The sequence below is a fragment of the Melanerpes formicivorus genome, unplaced genomic scaffold (genome assembly GCF_026170545.1).
Source record: "Melanerpes formicivorus ecotype bairdi unplaced genomic scaffold, bMelFor1.0.p_v2 SCAF_5, whole genome shotgun sequence".
Classification (NCBI taxonomy): Eukaryota; Metazoa; Chordata; class Aves; order Piciformes; family Picidae; genus Melanerpes; species Melanerpes formicivorus.
Window position 1 is genome coordinate 6,396,749 of NW_027142357.1, and position 20,619 is coordinate 6,417,367.

Consider the following 20,619-nt stretch of genomic DNA (forward strand, 5'->3'; position numbering starts at 1 on the left):
GATGGGCTGAGGATCTGACAAGTGTCTGGGAGGCAAAGCAGCGGTGTTTGTGCTGTTAAATGACAGCAGAGGATGAGAAAGAAAATGGTCTAGGTACAACAGGGACATGAACTGAAGTAATAAATGCCTGACCTTTAAATTTCATCTTTGCCAGCATCTCAGACCGTGTCTCCCAAAGACTGACATGGCTGTGGTTTATGTTATGCTTTTATTTGTCATATCTGCAGTTAGTTACAAGTAAAAATGATTGAAATCCATTGTGGTTAATACAAAATAAAAATATAGCTGCACAAGTTAGGCCATGGTTTGTCTTACAAACAGTCTCTTCTATATGACACCATACATTTAAGAGCTTAACTCTTAATAGTACTTGCCTACACTAAGCTCTTATCAACTAACTTCCAGTGTGTACTGGTGACAGATATCACCCCTGGGGAGTAATAACCTGTTAATCATTTCATAATGGTATATTTGTTTTATTTCCCCTGTAATTTGTGATTCTAAATATAAGTTGAAGGAAGAAATCTTTTAGTGCAATGTTAAGTATCAGTAGATTTTTATATATATATATATATATATGTTTAAAAAAATAAAGATAACCCACTGCATTAAACAAACAGGGATGTAAGGTAACTGTTGTGGGTATTGTGCTTCCCTTTCCTCCTTTCCCCCTTACCTTTGTTGAGTAACAGGAATGAACATCCATAGCAAACAAACTACCCTGTAATCTCTTCTTTTCAATACGTTTTGAAACATTACAGGCTGGGAATTTTGAGAGCAGGTAGGAGGTGGTTTTGATGAAAGTTACCAACAGAGAATCCAATCCTCTGGCTTCCCAGAGCCATCCTTAAGTAAACTCAGCATCCCTGCCATGAAGTTCAACCCCTAATGTGTTATTCCCTTTAGATGTGCCCAAGAGAGCGTTTCACCTTTTTGAAGACCTTGTCCTTACATCCCTGTCGTTATCTAACTCCTCTGTGTAGAGAGTTCTATATATGCAATATTTTGTAAAAAGATAAATTAATGCTATTTGCAAAATACTCTGAGATACAAAGTGGTGCAGGTGCAAAGTTGGATAGTGTATTGCTATATAAACTAAGAATGAATTAGTGTTATCTGAGTACGTATTTTTGAAGCTGGGACTACAGATTTCATACTGGGGCTTTTTTCCCCATTTCATAGCATGTCAGACTTCCTTCAGCCTATCTCCATGGTTTTATCAAATCCCTTCTATTTTTCTGTTGTTTTGTTTTCAATTTCTCATCCCTTAAAGGTTCAGTAACTGATCACACATTCTGCTTTTCACTGATGCACTTCCATAACTCTGGTAGATCGAAAGCCATCTTTTCCTTTCCACCTAAACACAGTCCTTTCTGCTAAGTGAGACTACTGGCAAAAGTCTTTCCCCCACACTGATATGGATGAAAACAGCTTTTCAGCTTTGCCTTCTAAATACTCTGGTTTTTCTCAGTCTCTATGTATAGTTATGGAGGCTGTAGAGTATTCACAGAGTAGAGCAAGGAAACCAAACCCAAATATTCTTACTGGTATTTCTACATTTACATACAGAACTACTCACAGTGCTGTGAAATACTGAGAGAAGACGACAGAACAGTAATGTTTGGGTTTTGACTACTCTCCATGCACTCCTCCAACCTAACTCTAAGAGAGCCAGTAGATAGCTTGCTGCTACCAGACATACCCTTTCCCTGCTAGTTTCTTTCAGGGGCTGAGAGCATCACTAAATTAACAAACACCAGTGACTCAGCCCAAAATGGAGCATGTTGCAGCCTGTGTCATTGACTGTGTTCACTCTAAGTTCCAATATGATGCAATAAATTACCGCTGCAGAGCAGAGGATGGAAGAATCTGAATTGCTACTGCTGCCTGTGTAGCAGAAACCAGTTACTTGTCTGCATAAAACTCTGCATATGTAGAAGGCTTGGACTGATTATGCTGTTTGGTCTATCTGCAGGACAGCTGCTTGGGTGCTTTCTTCATCAGATTGTTCCATTTCTCCACGGACTGGGTTGTTTCTTTCATCATACAGTTTCTGGCTAGCAACTTCTAGGGGCATCCCATACTCTTCATCATCTTCAACAATGGACAGCTCAATGTTGTTGTTCATCACAGTGTTCTCTTCCATTCTGGCTTCCTTCTCTAGAGAATCAGCTATTGCTTTGGCCTCCTCGGTCAGTGAGGCGGTTGTGGGTGTCAGATCTGAGTGCATGCTGGCAAATGACACTTCATCCTCATTCTCAGCTTGATCATTGCTTCTAGTTTCTGCTGGCTTGTCCTCAGCTTCAGCAGGGCTTTCTCCTTCACGGGCTTTCTTCACGTTGAATGTGAGGGGAGATACTTTGAAAGGTGAGCTCTTTGAAGAGGAGGATTTCTGATGATGTACAGTAAGAGATTTCTTGATCTTTTCTCTCCGTTCAGGTGAGACAATCTTTGTGCTGATTTTGTTCATCTTCTTCTCAATGTTTTGGCGAGAAAACGCTTTCTTGAGGCTGTCTACCTTCTTGAGGCTGGACCTTTTAATTTTCTCAGCTCGTGATTCTTCTGTCTTCTCTTCCGCGCTGTCATCCAGATCATCTTCCTCGTGAAACATTTCATCATCTGAGCCCAGCTCCACTGTGTGCAAGGTTTCTTCCAGTGTTTTGTTCTCATCTGCAGGCTCCTCTTTTCCTTCTGTAATGCTGGGAATAGGCTCTTTTGCAAAAACACTGGCAGGGATCTCATTTTCCTCCTGAAAGAGTTGACAATACTTGAGTTTCATAGTTCACAGGGCACAAATATAATAAACAAAAGCACAACCCTGAACAATTACTTCTTTTTTATCCCCCCATGATGAGATGAAGAATCACAGAATCACGTTGAATGTTTCCTGTTGTTTCGGTATATTTAAGAAGCAACAAGCCACTCAAAGCCCACTGAACCAGCATCTGATAAAGCTCAAGACTAACGAGCTGTCAGCTGTAAGATTTCTCATTCAGAGTGGCTTGAGAGTATATACAGAATGGAAATCCTGTTGTTATTTAAACAAGATACTCTTTAGTAAAGAGCTGTGAAGCTCTATACCTGGGGAGAAGGGACAGTGTGGTGCCTAAGGAGGTCCTACTACAGACCCCTGTGTACACCTACAGAAGTCATGTAACCCCGCCCCCCCTGAGCTTTTGGATTCTCTAGCCAAAGATGGGAATATCTCTGCAGAGAAGCTGGTTGTATCTGAGAGGGATCTTAGATGGATATGAGCAGACAGTGTGCGCTTGCAGCTGAAAGCCAATCATATCCTGGGCTGCATCAAAAGATGTCTTGCTAGCAGATCCAGAGAGGTGATTCTGCCACTTTGCTCTGTTCCGGTGAGACCTCACCTGGAGTACCGTGTATAGGTCTGGATCCCTCAACATAGGAAGGACATGGACCTGATGAAGTGGGTCCAGAGGAGGGCCATGAGAATGAGCAAGGGGTTGGAGCACCTCTGCTACAAGGACAGGCTGAGGGAGCTGGGGTTGTTCATCCAGGAGAAGAGAAGGCACTGGGGGAGACCTAATAGCAGCCTTCCAGTACCTGAAGGGCACCTACAAGAAGGGTGGGGAGAGTCTGTTTACAAAGGCCTGAAGTGACAGGATGAAGGGCGATGGCTTTAAGCTGGAGAAGAGCAGATTTAGACTGGATGTTAGGAACAAGCTCTTTACTATGAGGGTAGTGGAATACTGGAACAGGTTGCCCAGGAAGATGGTTGGGGCCCCTTCCCTGAAGATACTCAAGGTGAGGCTTGGCGAGGCCCCTGGCTGCCTGTTCTACTTGAGGATGTCCTTGCTGACTGAGGGGAGGTCAGACTAGATGACCTTTGGAGGTCCATTCCATCCTGGACCATTCTGTGATTCTACAGCAAGTGCAGTATTTCACTGTATTCCAGAGAAATGTACATTGCTGTTAAAAATGGATTGTTGGTACTGAAAAGCTGTGCAGTCTGTGGCATTTAGAGGATGTGCTATTTTATAGCTATTTACAGCAAAAAAAAGTTAGTAAATTCATTTGGTAAATTGCTAAGTATTAAAAACATGAACAGGACTACTCCTTGAAAAGTAAACCTAAAAGGTCTATGGCATACAAAAAAATCAAACAGGCATTATACTATACAGGAAACACCAGAAGTCACTCCTGGCTGAGAGAAAAAGATTTGCTTTTTAGACACAAACCAAAAAGGGGCATGAGAACAAGAAAGTCTCTGAAAACAAAACATGCTGAGAGGGGCAGAAGCTACAACTCATAATGAAGGACCTCTGTGACTAGTGAGTGCAGAAGCTCTGGAAGCCCAAGCAGTTCAGAAGCAGCACAATGAAGGCTCTGTTCTGTGGTAGGTTTTGCAGGCATCTGCCCATGCAGAGGTGACGAGGCTCCTTGCACGCTCCCATTTGCTTTCAGAACTGTTCCATCTTAGATTTGCACAGCCCCTGTTCCTCACCTTTTCTACCACCTCCAGTCAGAATGCATGCAGTTTCACTTAGTTGTATGGACTGGAAGGAGTTTCTTCTCCCCGCCTCTCCCATATTTATCTTTAGATGCAAAAAGCAGTAAGTGCTGAGTGAAAGCATTGTAATAGTCTCCAATCTGTCCCTAGTGAGCCTGAGTGTACAGTGAAGGGGGGAAAAGGCCATCTGCACTTTGAAGTTCATGCTCATTATTTCAGGGCTGAGCAGAAAGCAAGGGCAAATAGTGTCTTGTGTTAAATTTGCTGTTGAGGCTGTATAAGGATGTTGTAAATGGTTTGGTTTAAAAACAAAGTCCTGGCTACCTTGTAGTTCTTCTGGAACTCCAGGAATATACACATGGACAGGCACAATCATTTCATACCATACAGACACAGTATAAAATCACATACACTGTGATTCAAGTGTGTTGGTGAACACAAATGGAAATAAAAATGAAAATTATCAAGGATGTGGATGGAGGTTGAACAGTTTGGATGTACTTTATGTATGCAGACCTTTCTGGACCAGCAGCTTCACTTGACTACAGTGGCACAGACAAAGCTTTCCAAGCACTTTGCTTGGAACATCTCATAAAGCTAGTGCTCTTCTCCTGACACCTATAATGTTGTTGCAACAGTGGCCAGGATAACAAAGTAAAGAAAAACTGCAGCAGCTCTAAGTGAAAACAGCTGTAACTGCAGTACAAACATTTAGACTTTCCCTTCACTGCAGTTAATGAAATGTGGGTTACATGCGTGGGTGCAGTGTTAAATTATTCCCCAAAGCTTGAGAAGTTGGTATAAAGCATAATTGATGTGTCTTGTGCATTCTTTCCAAGACTAGGTAATCACATAAACATCAGAATGCTAAGGTGTAAGTGCCTGAACAGCATAGAAAGCTCAGATTTTCATGAGTAAAGACAGGTTGTAACTCTTAAAATATTTAACCTAGACAAGTGGTAGTGTCTGAAATTCCTAACAGTGCACTCTGTGACAGAGATGGGCCATGCGACCCTTCTCAAGCTCAGTTTAGCTCTGTCTCTGCAGCATTCACAGCATCACAAACTGGCAGGGGTTACAAGGGATCTCTGGAGAACATCTAGTCCAAAACCCTTTTGCAGGTTGCCCCAGATCACAATGTCCAGGAGGGTTTGGAATCTCTCCAGAGAAGGCGAGATCTCTGGGCAGCCTGCTTCAGGGCTCCAGCACCCTCAAAGTGAAGAAGTTTTTCCTTAAGTTTAGGTGGAACCTTCTGGGTTCCCATTTGTGCCCATTGCCCCTTGTCCAGTCACTGAGCACCACTGAAAAGAATCTGGACCTGGCTCCATCCTCTTGCCCTCTGCTCTTACTGAACATTGAGAAGATCCCCTCTCAGGCTGGTCATCTTCAGGCCACAGATCTCTCAGCCTTTCCTCCTCACAGAGATGCTCCAGTGCCCCCATCTTTGTAGCATCTGCAGGACTCTCTCCAGTATTTCTTTGTCTCTCTTGAACTGGGGAGCCCAGAACTGGACCCAGTATTCCAGATACTCACTGAAATACAGCCTCCAGAAGAATATAGAAATAGAATCATAGAATCAATAAGGCTGGAAAAGACCTCAGAGATCATCAAGTCCAACCTATGTATGTGAATGGTCCACAAATCTGGATCAATACACCATGCACATCTACAAGCCCTTTTCCTAAGGGTTAAAGTAGATTTTGTTTAAATTTTTAATCAAATTTGTGACTGAGTAGATGGGAAGCTGTCAAACTATCCATATTTACAAAGAACAAACTATCCATATTTATAAAGGAAGCAAACAAAAATACATAATAATGTGTAATGTTTCAATTAAGAGCAGTTCCCAGATGGTCTTCGGCCATCAGGCAGTACTGGCATTCAAGAAACTACCTCTCTGTTGAAGCTTCATGCATGGCCCTGGAAAACCTCAGCCTCTGGGCATCTATCACTCTGCTTGTGAAATAAGAATGACACTTTCCTGACTCACGTTTCTGAAAGACTTGAGGATCACAGGAACTATTAAAGTGCAAATGAACATCAATTAAGTAAAACGATCTGGATGTACAAGGGTGGCATGGTAGGAATGCTCTGTAGTGGAACACACCTCTCTATTTCATATCTAGCTGCTGATAACATGTTTTGAGTGGGCTATTACTAACTTTTTGGTCTAAGCAAATTTATCTGACAGCTATAATTTGTTTTGATAATGTTCTTTTTTTTCAAGCAGTGTGGTGTTTCATTTAGGAAGACTTGAACAATACAGTGAAAAACACCAGCTGTTACAAACTGGGTACCTGTTTTCCATGACAAAAAAAAGCAGAACTTTGATCTTCTTCTCCATCTAATCTAAAATTCTGAGAAAGCAATGCATATTTTTTCTTTATTTTTTACATTTGAGTTCAAAACCAGCACTTGCATTTTCTCAGATGAGCTTGACTGTAGCTGCCTGGCTCCTCTGAATTTTATTTTTCCATAGAGGAGATGAATAGAATAGTGCAATAGTTGCTAATATTAGTGATACTTGCTAAGTTAAAATTGGTGCCTTCCCTGTAGCTTTGATCAACCATCATCAACTTGCTGTAGGTCATAATCTCATCCCTGTCTTTCACCAGAAAGGAAGGAAAGATGCATAGTGGTGTACTGCCAAACTGTATGGCCCAAGTGAACAGGTAGTTCATTTACTCAGGAGTGCTTTGGTTTCGAGTTTTGTTAGAATTGCTAAAAGAGGCCACAGAATCATTTTGGTTGGCAAAGAAAAGACCTTTAAGATCACTGAATCCAACCGTTCTCTACCCCTGCCAAGTCTGGTGCTAAACTATGTCCCTCAGCACCACATCTCTGTGCCTTCTAAACATGTCCAGGGATGGGGATTCAACCATCTCCCTAGGGAGCCTGCTCCAGTGTTCAAGAAGGGGAGATAACATTTACTCATCCTTACAGCAGTCCAGGCTCCTCTGTCCTTTGTAGATGCTGTTATATGCCTAAAGGATTACTTGTCTAAAACTTGTTTTGCTCACAAATGGGTCAAAACATGACAAATCCTTCTAAAAACAGCTATAGCTCCACCTACTTTCCTTCAAACAAACACTCTTCAGACCTGGATGTGACCACAGGGAGGGAGGTAAGCAGGGAGAAGAAAATAGCCAGCTGCCTGTTTGCGCATCCTGAGCAGTCTGGGATGGTGGCTGCACCATCCCCTCAACCCCTACACAGCCCTGTTGGAGCAAGGCCTAAAAGCCATGTGAGGTACTTTTGTCATGCTTTTTCAGAAGATTATTGCAGAGACTCGACAAGATACAACCAAATGGCGAAGTCCCTGTGCCCTCCTCTTGCTTCATTCCAGGATGAAGCATTTAGGTTGGATGTTAGAAGAAACTTCTTCCTGAAGGGGGTCTCAAACACTGAACAGGCTGCCCAGGGAGGTGCTTGAAAAGAGGCAGAGATGTGGTGCTGAGGGCAATGGTTCAGGAGCAGCCTTGGTAGAGTTAGAGAATGGTTGGACTCAATGATCTTAAAGTTCTTTTCCAGCTGAAACAATTCTATGCTTTACCAAGAGCAGTATCTATAGGGAGCTTCAATATCAGTGTCCTTGACCCCTAGCTGTAATTTTGACTTATTTTTACCTGTACTATTCACTTTAAACATGACATTTAATGGATAAAATTAAACACAAGCCTGGGGTTTTTTTGCCCTTTTTTTTTGGTTGTTTTTGACTCTTGCATTTTGCTTCTACAGCTAAAAAAGCAAACAAAACCCCCACCAAACCAAAACCAAAAAGCTGGTCATGTGCTGAGAACAAAATAGAGGGGAACAATGCCAAAGCTTAATGAGGATTTTTAAAACAGTCACTTCACTGTTTTGCTGAATTGCTGTGTCACTTGTGGCAGTTGTAATAACTTTTGTATCCTCAGACACTCTGGATGGGGCTCCCGTTAAAATATGTCACCAATTAAAGAATTATATGCAAACTAGGAGCAATGCAGATGGTCTGGGTAGAGAAAATGAAGAGCATTTTAATGGGAAATATGGAAAATAGCTGAACTTTCCTAAACAGGGTTCATGCTCAGCGGGTATGCTGAAGGAAAGCTGATGCTGGCAAGTGGGAGCACGGTCTCATAAAATGCAGAACTGGAGCTCAGCCGCGGGTTTGGGATAGGCTTGGTGCTCCCACCAAGGATCTAGGGGTTTGAGGTACACTGTGAATGCAGAACTGACTCATAAATGTGGATTTTTGTACTGAGCTGTCTTCTTGAGCTGGGGGAATGGGTCCAAAAGAGAAGTTTTGGATTATGGTGGGGGTTTGTTTGGGTGTTCGTGTGTGTGGCTTTTTTGTTTGTTTGGGTTTTGGGTTTTTTTTTGGTGTGGTGGTTTTATTTGTTCTTTGTGTTGTTTTTTTCTGGTGTGTGTGGTTTTATTGTGTGGGTTTTTTTGTTTGTTTAGGGTTTTTTTGTGGGTTTGGTTTACCTTTTTTTTCCAGTGGAAAGGAAAAATCCTACAGCTGAAGAGAAGTCTCACATCCAGATTTCCCTTTTGTGGTTTTTTTTTTTTTTTTTTTTTCCAGCAACCTGGCGTCAATATGCCTTCAGAGCTGTGACTTCTCCTTCCTGCAATTGTTTTTCCATGGATTCCTGCTTGGGACTGTACAGAAACCCATCCAGCCTTCTGCTCTGTTCCCTCTATACAATCATCCTAGCAAGGCAGCAGCCCTGCTACAGCTCATCCCATGTCTAACTGCAAAGGAGACATTGCGGGGAGATCTCGAGGAGGTGGGCACACAGGTAAGGCACCTGCCTAAGCTGGATGCAGGTGTGTGGGTATGGTCTGGCAAACACTCACCATCCATCCCTCCCTCCCTCTGGGTGTGGCTGTTTCCACAGTAGAAAATCCCAGCCCCTTGCAGGAGGAGCACCACTTCAGTAGCAGGCAGTGGAGACACAGTCGATTTTCCTTGAGCTGCTGTTCTGGGATGTGGACCCTGTGTTGTTTGTTTTACACTTCAAACTCTCCTGAGGAGTTTTACCATGAGTGTCTGCATATCACTCCCCCTAGACAGCAGTAACAGTGATCCTTAGCTGAGGCAGCTCTAACTGCTCACCCACAGCTGTTGTTTTGTCTTTACATACTATGCCATCTAAAAATGCTAAATTTGGGTTCTCTGGAGGAGGATGATGCTGTAGTTGTAATAGCAAGGCCTTAATTATCATACTTGTAGGTAGCAGAAAGGCCACAAAATTACCTTCCCACAGGCCAAGCTGGCTGCACCCTCCCCACGGGAAGTGTTCAAGGTCTAAGTCTGAAGCTGGAGGCAGGAGGTTGTTGATAGCTAACAAGGCCTGGGAGGAGACGGCAATGTTTTGACATACAGTAGGGGATCTCAAATTACTTGCAGAAAAATAGAGAACACATGTCTTTTAATTTAGCCAGGCCCTGGAATAATTTCTACATTCTTCCTAGGGTGGAAACCACTATGTGCTGCAGCTCCTCCTCTTCTGGTTTGACAAACCTGGGCAGTAATATGGGAGAACAATAAGTAGGGAGGTGGGGGCTTCCTTTTGAGGGGAAGCACTTGTGCACTAACCAGACATGTCAGCTTTTAAAATCAAGTTCTGCTCTGTTGGTTTGGGATTGTTGAGGTAGAAACTCCTCCAAAACCCAAGGAGTAGAGTTAGCTACTGGCAGATGTAACACGTAGCCAACAAGGTTACCCTGAGAAGCTAGTGATGTGGCTGCTCCAGCCCAGTGCTTGTTCTCTGTCCATGCTCCAGTGCATTGTGGAGGTTTAGCTTTTTGTTTCAGAGATGTGAAAGTCATGTCCTGTGTTTAGTTAAAGCTCACACAGTGTTCTGGCCAGACCATTGCTTAAAAAGGGGAAAATATGCAAACTGCTGCTACCACTGGATTGGCTCCCAGGAAGCTGAGATTTAGCTGACTTTTTAGCTCATCCCTGAATGGGCCAGAACTTCCTGAGGAGTGAAGCTGATTGGGACTGAGAGCTGCAGCACTGCCCCTCTCCAGCTTCTGAGGGCAGGTGCAAGGGCAGTTTTTAAGGCCACTGCTATGGGTTTGCAAAATGGGCTCTTACATTAACTTTGTTTAAAAAAAACCCTGCTCCCCCTGCTAAAGCAGGGTCACCCACAGCAGGTTGCCCTGGACCACGATGTCCAGGTGGGTTTAGAATCTCTCCAGAGGAGGCTCCACAACCTCTCTGGGCAGCCTACTTCAGTGCTCTGGCACCCTCACAGCAAAGAAGTTGTTCCATATGCTTAGGTGGAGCTTCCTGGATTCCAGTTTGTGCCTGTTACCCCTTGTCCTATCAGTGGCCACCCCTGAAAAGAGTCACGTCTCATCCTCTTGCACTCCGCCCTTTAGCTCTTGCTGAGCATTGATAAGGTCCTCTCTCAGACTGCTCTTCAGACTAAACAGCCCCAGGTATCTCATCCTTCCTTCATCAGAGAGATGCTCCAGTGCCCTCAGCATCTTCGTAACCTCTACTGGTCTCCCTCCAACAATTCCCTCTCTTGAACTGGGGAGTCCAAAACTGGACCCATTCTTCCAGCTGTGTACTCATTTAGGGAAAAGTAGAAGTTCCCTTGACCTGCTGGTTGTGACTCTTCTTAATGAAACACAAAACCCCATACAAGAAGACAACTCTTTCCCCACATATACCAAGAGTTAGTAACAGATTGCTCTTTCCCCAGGTTTGCTCAGTTAGCAAAATGGTTCACCAAGAGTTAGTAACAGACAGCTCTTTCCCCAAGTTGGCCAAGAGTAAAGCTTCTTTTCCCCCCATGTTTGCTAAGAGTTAGCAAAACAGACTTTACCAACAAGTTTACTAGAAGTGGCTGTTTCTCCTAAGTTTGTTAGGGGCAAAGGAAGGCTTTCCCCATGTTTGCTAAGAGTTTGGGAAAAAATAAAAAATCCCTTAAATTTGCCAAGAATTAGCAAAAACAAACAAACAAACAAACAATATACTTCTCCAGCCCTAAGTTTGCTGAGTTGGCCAAACCCCAGCCTTTCCCCCAAGTTTGCTAAGAGTTAGTAGTAAGTAACCCTTTGCCCAAGTTTGTTAGAAATGAGCAGAGACACCCTCAAGGTTAGGAATCAGCTTGGTGGAGCTGAGGTGAAGGGTCCAGGGGTGTCTGCGGGTTCCTCACCTGGAAGATGAGCACCTTGAAGCGGTCCCTGCGGAGCAGCTGGGCGTGATGCTGCTCCAGCCGTCGCACCTGGTCGCATTGCCTCTCCAGCCGCTCCCGCACTGCTCGGGTGTGAGCACAAACCTTGCGAGACTTCTCCAACAGCTTTTCCACCGCTTCTCCAGTTGCCCCATGGCTCCGGCACAACTTCCCTAGGTCTCCCTGAATACCCCGCACGGCCCCTTCCAGACCCCGCTGCCTCTGCTCCATCTGCCGCTGTTGTCCTTCCACCGCTTCCAACATGGACACCAGTTTCTCCAGTAAGGCCAGGACCGTCAAGGCGTTCACCTGCCCCCCGACCGCCTCCGAAGCCGGTAGCGGGGGGACCGCGCTGCCTCCCGCCGCCTCCCCCATGGCTGTGCCGGGATGGGACGGGCTGGGTTGAGAAGGGACGGGACAGGACGGGATGGCGGATGCCGGACCCGCTCTTAAGAACTGCGCTTTCCCCCTCCCCCGGGGAGGTTTCGGGCAGAGCCCGGCCCAGCTGCCGACCTGCCCCAACCGCAGGCCTCTCGGGGCGGGCCAGGACCATGGCCAGGCTCCCAGTGCCTCCCTCGCACCCGTCTCACCCCCCTGGTTTGTTTTTGCACAGCAAAGAGACGTTTCCTTGTTCGAGGCGGCAGCCGCCTCCTCACGAGCATCAGTAGATGGCAGGAGATACCGCGGAATGCCGTCGTTATGGGAGGGAAAGGAGCCGTTCCCGGGAAAAGGGTGTTGGGGAAGATGGTCCTGGAGAGTTTTGGGGGGTAGAAAGGTGTTAAAGGCTGTAATTTAATCAGAAGTTATTAAACTAACAATAGTAATGCACAAATTATAACTGTAATAAAAATAGTGCTAATAATAACACTAATATATTAATATTAATGTGTTGTTGCAATAACAATTATAATATTAGTATAGATATTCTTCTATAATATTAATAGAATGATAATTGTCCATAATAATTGTCAGAATAATTAACAGGCATGTGTATTCACACATGGTGAATCCAATCTCCTGACAGCCTTTGCACCTAAGCAAGAGCCCCTTACGACATCAGACTGGGTTTTAAATGTAATACTTTAAGTTCTTCTCTATCTCCTTTTCCTTTTCTTTCTCTTCTCATTCTCCATTTGCTTCTCCTTCCTCCTATAACCAGTGTTTAATAATAATTTGGATTATTCTAGTCTAGTCTAAATGAGTTGGCCATTTCCATCACTACATAGAATCAGAGAATCACTTTGGTTGGGAAAGCCCTTTTAGATCATCCAGTCCAACCATTCTCCAGCTCTGCCAAGGCTGTTGTTAAACCATGTCCCTCAGTACCACATCTCTGCCTCTTTGAAACACCTCCAGGGATGGGGATTCAACCACCTTCCTGGGGAGCCCATGCCAGTCTTTAAGAACCTTTTCAGTGAGAAATTTTTCTTAATGTCCAACCTAAACCTGCCCTGGGGCAATTTGAGGTTATTTCTTCTGATCATATCACTTGTTAACTGAGAGAACAGACTAACCCTCACCTCACTCCAACCTTCTCTCAGGGAGCTGTAGAGAGCCAGGAGGTGTTTCCTCAACCTCCTTTTTTTCCACACTAAACAACCCCAGTTCCCTCAGCTGCTCTTCACCAGACCTGTTCTTCACACCCTTCACCATCTTCACTGCCCTTCTTTGGACCCAATCCAGCACCTCAAATGTCTTTCTTGAAGTGAGGGGCCTAAGCCCCTGAACATTGCACAACATAACCCTTATCATCTGATTTTCCAGTCCTTCCTAATTTTCAGCCTCACTTAAGAGCTCACTTAAGAAAAAAAAATCAAAATCACCAACTCTGCCAGAGCTGTCAACAGGGCAAGTATGCTGGGACTGCAAAATATGCAGGCTCAGAGGGGAGTGGACATGTTTTTAAGGGAGCAACCTAAACAAATCCCTTTTGTTTCCGCTGGTTCTCTCTGTCAGCACTACCTGAAACGCCCTTCCTGAGACATTAATGTTTCCAAGGGGCTGCCAGATTGCCCCACCAGTGCTGGATCCTGTCCAGATTGCTTCCTTTTTCTGTCCCTTCTTTTTGGCTGGGATTTTGGAGTCCAGGTGAGGAGGAGACGTTTTTGCAGCTCACCTTGCTCTGGTGGGGTTTAAGGCACTGTCAGTGGGAGAGAGGCAGGAGTTTAAACTGGTCACAGTTTATAGCAGAGACATGAGATGCTGCCTGTGATGACAAAGGGAGGGATGGAGAGAGGCTGCTTCTGCTTTCCCAGTGGCTGTCTCCCTTGCAAAGCAGAGGAGCAGTGTAGCTTCCTGTCTCTGTTTCAGCTCCAACCCTTATTCTTCTCCTCCTTTCCTCGTGGAAGGAGCAATCCCACTGTGTCCATGACCACCTACATTTTGTTCCTCTGGAAAAAATTTACATTTTTGGAGGCCTGTGGTATGTGTTACAGCAAAGCAAAGTGCCATGTGGGTCACAAGAAGCCCCATGAAATGCTCCAGGCTTAGAAAAGTGGCTGGAAAGCTGCCTTGTGGAAAAGGAACTGGGTGTGTTAGTTGTCAGCTGGCTGAATATGAACGAGGCTGGGCAGGTTTGGAATCTCTCCAGGGAAGGAGATTCCACAACCTCTCTGGGCAGCCTGCTCCAGGGCTCAGGCACTATCACAGCAAAAAAGTTTTCCCTCATGCTTAGATACAACTTTCTGTGTTTTCATTTGTGCCTGTTGCCCCTTATTCTATCCCTGGGCACCACTGAAAAGTGGCCCCATCCTTTTGTCCACCACTCTTCAGATATTGATCAGCAGTGAGAAGATCCCTTCTCAGTCTGCTCTAAACAGGTCCCAGGTCTCTCAGCCTCTCCATCTGAGATTTCTTGAGTAGTCCTCTGACCTGACAAAGCAAAGCCAAGGACAGCAGTGTTGATGTAGCCTCAGGGCTCATCAGCACCCACTGCAGAGGATTCCTTGGGATTCCTGTGGCTTGGGAGGTGCTGTGTTGCCCCTGTGCCCCTTGTCACTGGGATTGTGATGTGATGCCATGGGGAAAGAGGGAGTGGTGAGACCAGGAATAAGATGGTCCCAAACTGATACCTCTTGCAGCCAGCTGTGGGTTTTGACACTAGTTGTCAGCTCTGTCAACATTTGTAGCAATGCTGAAAGGCTGGCTGAGCTGCCAGCTCTTGGAAGCTTTAAACGCTTTAATACAGGTTTGGTTTTGGTTTTCTTAGTGTTATTGATCAATTCAGCAGGGTAGTGGAGGAAGGTTATGTTTTTGCCAAGTTATGGATGTTTTAGAAGTGAGAAGAAATGTTCTAGAGGAAAACACTGAACATCTACTTAGAAAGAAGCAGCACTAACAAGATTAAATTTATCAGGGTCACCCAATCTGAGTCAAGAGTTCTTTCCATGTAAAATCAATGTGCATGAAAGATATGGGCAGAAATGAGAGGTTAACTCACTCGTTAGTCACATTGTGCTGAGGATAATACATGTTTGGTACTGGAGCATTACTGGTGATTTATTAGGCATGGAGTAATAGGTAAAACAGTATGACAGGAAAAAAAGGAGAGGGGAATTAATAGGAGAAGGAAGAATGGCAAGCACCATACAGGTCATCCTCAGCTTGTTGAATTTCATGTCCAAGCTCCCACTGACTTTAAAGGTGTGGCATGAGGCTGTCTAAATGTGGAAATGCAGGTAGGTGAAGAGCTGGAAACATTTCTATTGGAAAGCATTTGAAGATCACCAAGGCATAATGGTCAAAATCATTCTCTAACTCTACCGAGTCTCAGCACCACATCTCACCTCTAGGGATGAGGATTCAACCACTTCCCTGGGGAGCCTGTTTCAGTCTTTGAGAACACTTTCAGTGAAGAAGTTTCTTCGAATGTCCAACTTGACCTCTCCTGATGCAACCTGAGGCCAATTCCTCTCATCCTATTGCTTTTTACCTGGGAAAAGAGACCAACACCCACCTGGCTCCAATGTCCTTTCAAGGAGTTGTAGAGAGCCAGAAGGTCTCGCCTCAGCCTCCTTTTCTCCATTTTCCTCAGCTGCTTCTCACTGGACTTGTTTTCCAGGCCCTTCATGAGCCTCATTGCCCTTCTCTGGACATGCTCCAGCACCTCAATGTCCTTCTTGTAGTGAGAGCTCCAAAATACAACATGAGAAGAAGTCGTGAGAATGAGAAGAGCTGTGGGAGGGGAGCCCACAGGGAGGAAGGGTTCCTTGAGAGGGCTGACATCTGCTCCAGGGAGGCAGGGAAAGGGAAGAAAAGGGAATACACATGGGATGGGGAGAAGTGATGCTGAAGACAGGAACTTTGGTTGCCTCATGCTGGAGGGCTTTTCTGAGAGCTGGTCCTGTGTCACAGTAGAATCCTAGGATTGTTTTGGTTGGAAGAGACCTTTAAGATTATCAAGTCCAACTGCTAACACAGCACTGCTACGTTACCACTAAACCGTGTCCCTCAGCACCCCACCTACCCGAATTAAAAACTTCTCCAGGGATGGGAACTCCAAGCAAACAAGAGTGAGTGTCTTTGGAATGAGCAGGAGACTTGCAGAGTCCCTGCTGGGTGAAATCTTAATATTTGGGGAAAGAGAATGAGATGAAGCTGTCTGATGGGAAAATGTATCATCAAAGGACAACAGGAAACTGCAGTTTTGCTGTCTTGTGCAAAAGATACCCAGCAGACCTTAGCATGCTCTCTAAAACTGCCTGAAAAGAGGTTGTAGTGAGGTGGGTGTTGGTCTCTTCTCTCAAGTAACTTGCAATAGGACAAGAGGCTATGAGCTGCACAGGGGAGGTCAGGCAAGAGCAGTCAGGCACTGGAACAGGCTGCCCAGGGAGGTGATGGAGTCACCATCCCTGGAGGTGCTCAAGAACTGCATGGACATGGCACTCTGGGACATGGTTTAGTGGGCATAGTGGTGTTTGGTTGATGGTTGGAGTTGATGATCCTCCTTAATGATTTGATGGGATCAAGAAACTCACTTCCACTTTATTGGCCAGACTAAATCATGTTATGCACAGGAGACTTCCTTTTGCTGTGTGCCAAACTGTAATAATTCTGTGCTGACTTGCAAACAAGGCAAAAATACCCAACCCACATAAAAATACCATATGTGCCAGGCATCTTCTCTCTGTTTCCTCACACATTTGTGGAACACAATAACAAAACTGCTGGGTTTGTGTTGTTTGGTTGGCTTGTTTGTTAATTTTATTCTTTTTTTTTTTTTATTTTTCTTTGCTTTGAAAAGCAAATTAAGTTTTGTGGAAGAGGAGAGTATACTTTTCTTAGCTTCAGCTAAAGCTGCTCAGTTGGACTTTTTTAGCAGCTTGGACAAAAGTGAGGCCAGGACACCAGCAGATACAAATTGAACAGCATATGGCCAGTCAGACCAGTCCTGCCAATTTATTGTATTCATCTGGTGAATATGTGGGGCAGGGAACATTATAAGTGAGTCCATTCATTCCAAAATAAAAAAGGATACTGAGGTCATGTTAAAAGGACATGACAAATGGTGGGATCTTGAAGATTACCTACAGGGAACTAGCTCAAATCCTTCTCTTGTGGCCAAACCTTTGTGGCAGGTCACAAGGGGCCCGCGGGATGAAAGGGAGCAGGGAAGTGAAGCTTGAGGGAGGGTCGATTTTGGTCAAAGTCCTTTCCAGCTGGGAAATGGGCTGTTGGGAATTGTGATTAAAATGCTCACTGAGGTTTTATATTTTGTTCAAATATTCTTTGGGAAAATAGTAGCATTTTCTTCCCCATTTTCAGATCAGAAACTCTGCATAAAAATAGAGCCAATTTTCCCTTTCGTTTTTGGACATTTCCGGAAAAAAAGAGAGGTAGTTTTCAGTGAAAGGTGGAAATAACCTGTCTGCTTTCTCACAGTATCACAGAATGATGGGTGGTGTGGAAGGACCTCTGGAGATCATCTAGTCCAACCCCTCTGCTAGAGCAGGGTCACAGCAGACTGCCTAGGATCACAGTATTCAGGGGGGTTTGGAATCTCTCTGGAGAAGGAGACTGCACAGCCTATCTGGGCAACCTGCTCCAGGGCTCCAATACCATCACACCAAAGAATCTTTTCCTTATGTTTAGGTGGAACTTCCTGGGTTCTAGTTTGTACCCATTGACCCTTCTGTAACTGGGCACCACTCAGAAGAGTCTGGCCTCACCCTTTAACTGTTGATTATCATTGAACAGATCTCCTCTCAGGCTGCTCTTCTCCAGGCTCAACAACCCCAGGTCATTCAGGCTTTCCTCCTTGCAGAGATGCTCCAGGCACCTCAGCATCTTTGTAGCCTCTACTGTCCTGTCTTTCATGAACTGGGGAGCCCAGAACTGGAGCCAATCATCCAGACATGGCCTCACCAGGGCAGAGTAGAGGGAGAGGAGAACCTCCCTTGACCTGCTGGCCACACCCCACTGAATGCGCCACAGGAGACCATTTGTCTTCTTAACCACATGATGGGCTTGGTGTCCCCTAACACTCCCATGTCCTTCTCCACAGAGCTGTCTTTCTCTTTGTCTTTCTGTTTTTCTCTTTCTTCCTCCATTAAAAGAGCGAAGAAATGAGAAAGCTTTTGATGCTGTAAAGCTGAATGCACATGGATGCTTTTTTTCCTAGGCTAGTCTTTATTGCACTATATTCTCAATGATTTATTGTCTTCTGAAATTTCTCAAGGACCATTTAGGAGAGCAACCTTCTTGGAAAGGACAACAGCCTTCTGTGATGACTGGGAGAGTGTTCTTGTGTTGTTCTATGAAGACTGCTTGAGGTGGTTCCTCTTCCTAGTGGAGGGGATATTTTCTAGCAGTAAATTTGGGATTATGATCAGTGTTGTACTAAGAAGGAGTCTGGCACAGTCCTCAAGATTGCTGTTATTGGTAAAAAGCTGAAGAAGAGCTTTTCCTACTTGATAATCAGGTTGCTTGGAAGAAGATGATAATCATATTTGATGAAGGCAAATAGATTAATTATGTGAGAAGCAGGTGAATTGAGATCTGCTTTCTGCAGGGGAAACTTGAGTCATTTTTGGTCTACAGGCACACAGTCACTCATATCCCTTGAATCTTTTATTTGGGATAAAGCTAGAGAATAACCTGGAATCTGGAGAGTGTCTTTCCCTCATTGCTGAGGCATCTGTCATGTTGTGCCACGCAACTTCATGTTGCTCTAATGACATTGCAGGAGATAACAGTGCAATGTGAAGCCAAGTGTGACAAATATGACATGGCATGTCCAAAATAATACTTGCTTTTAGTAGATCAGTTATACTTTAAAAGCCAGTATTTAGACTTGTCCTTAGATAATTCAATAGCTCCTGTCTCGGGAAGGAATGATGTCAACCTGAGTTACAGTTTCTGATGAGCAGCGATGATGGGAGAAGATGACATGAAAAGGATGAAAGGACAGCAGTCTCTGGGTGCACATCCCAGAGCTGTTTCACAGAGTCGCAGAATCCCAGCGTGGTGGGGGTTGGAAGGGACCTCTGGAGATCATCCAATCCACCCCCCCCCATGCTATACAGGGTCACCCACAGGAGGTTGTCCATGTAGGTCTGGAATCTCTCCAGATGAGGAGACTCCACAACCTCTTTGGGCAGCCTACAGGGCTCCAGCAGCCTCACAACAAAGAAGTTTTCCCTTATGTTGAGGTGGAATTTCCTGGGTTCCAGTCAATGTCCATTGCCCCTTGTTCTGTTACTGGCCACCACTAGAATGGTCTGGCCCATCCTCTTGTCCCCCACCCTTTAGCTCTTGCTGAACATTGAGAAGATCACCTCTTAGGCTGCTCTTTTCCAGTCTAAACAGCCCCAGGTCTCTCAGCCTTTCCCCCTCACAGAAGTGCTCCAGGCCCTTCAGCATCTCTGTAGCCTCCACTGGACTCTCTCTAGTACTTCCCTGTCTCTCTTGAGCTGGGGAGCCCAGAACCTGAATACCTGGTCAGGGTGAGATTCATTGGGCTGAGCATGATAAGGATGTGAGAAATAGCTGCAGGGGATCTGTCACAGACCTGCTGTCCTCAGCGACAGCATTTGCCAGCCACAGGACTCATGATTTTTCTCTCCCTTTTATCCTCAGGTCTGTTGTAAGGCAGTGGGAAAAGAAGAGAAGCAAAACACACCACCCCCACTCCCACCACCCCAAACACATGGCAGCTTGTGTGAATTAGGTGAATCAGGAACTGCTGAAATCAAACAGAGACTTAAACCTCTCTGTTCTCCATGGAGAAGCTAGGAGGAGACTTGATAGGGTGCTTGGTTGCATGGTTTAGTTGTTTAGGTGTGTTGGATGATAGGTTGGATGCGATGATCTTGAAGGTCTCTTCCAACATGGTCTATTCTATTCTGTTCTGTTCTGTTCTGTTCTCTTCTATCTTCTCAGAACCCCAGGAGAACCCCAGGGGTGCATCTTGGCTCTCTGGAGCTACTTACTTTTCAAAGGGGAGTGTTTTCAAAACTGCTTATTTTTTAACATGAAACCCAGAACTCTAGGCTGGAAGAGTCTTGGCGCTTTGATGGTGCTTTCTCTCCTTTCCTCTTGCCCTGCCTCTCTCCCCTTGATGTCATATGTATGCCCTGTGCACGCTGCTAACTGCCTGCTCTTGATAATAATTATTTCTAGTGATTTAAAACACTTATTAACTTAGCTATGAAAGAAACTTGCATCTTCTCCAGAGCCCCTGTTGAGGTTAGGAGGAAAAAGAAGGTTAAATCAGGTACTGAGCGTCTGTGGAGCGCCGGATTAATTCCTTGTTTATTATTGCACAGCTACTGAGTGGTTTTTATTCGGAAGTATTGGATCAGCAGAAAGTCATCTGCATAGGACACAGCTAAAATGTCAGGCTGCAAATTGGTTTGTTGATGCAGCAAGCAGGGAGGGTTTCAGAGCCTCGCTCTCTTGTGTGCTGTCATGGTCTAGGTTACAGGTGGTGAACCCACACTCAGATCAAAGCCACAAGCAGGCTGAACT

General features: G+C 44.9%; 1 protein-coding gene across 1 annotated transcript; it reads right to left on the reverse strand.

Moving 5' to 3' along the window:
- Nucleotides 1-189: 189 nt before the first annotated feature.
- On the reverse strand, nt 190-12,091 carry CAVIN2 (caveolae associated protein 2). The gene is made up of 2 exons (XM_068137973.1): nt 11,635-12,091; nt 190-2,749 (listed from the first exon to the last, which is right to left on the reverse strand). Exons 1-2 carry the CDS (start codon nt 12,025-12,027, stop codon nt 1,952-1,954), a joined length of 1,191 nt encoding a protein of 396 aa, XP_067994074.1. The 5' UTR covers nt 12,028-12,091; the 3' UTR covers nt 190-1,951.
- Between the last annotated feature and the right edge of the window lie 8,528 nt (nt 12,092-20,619).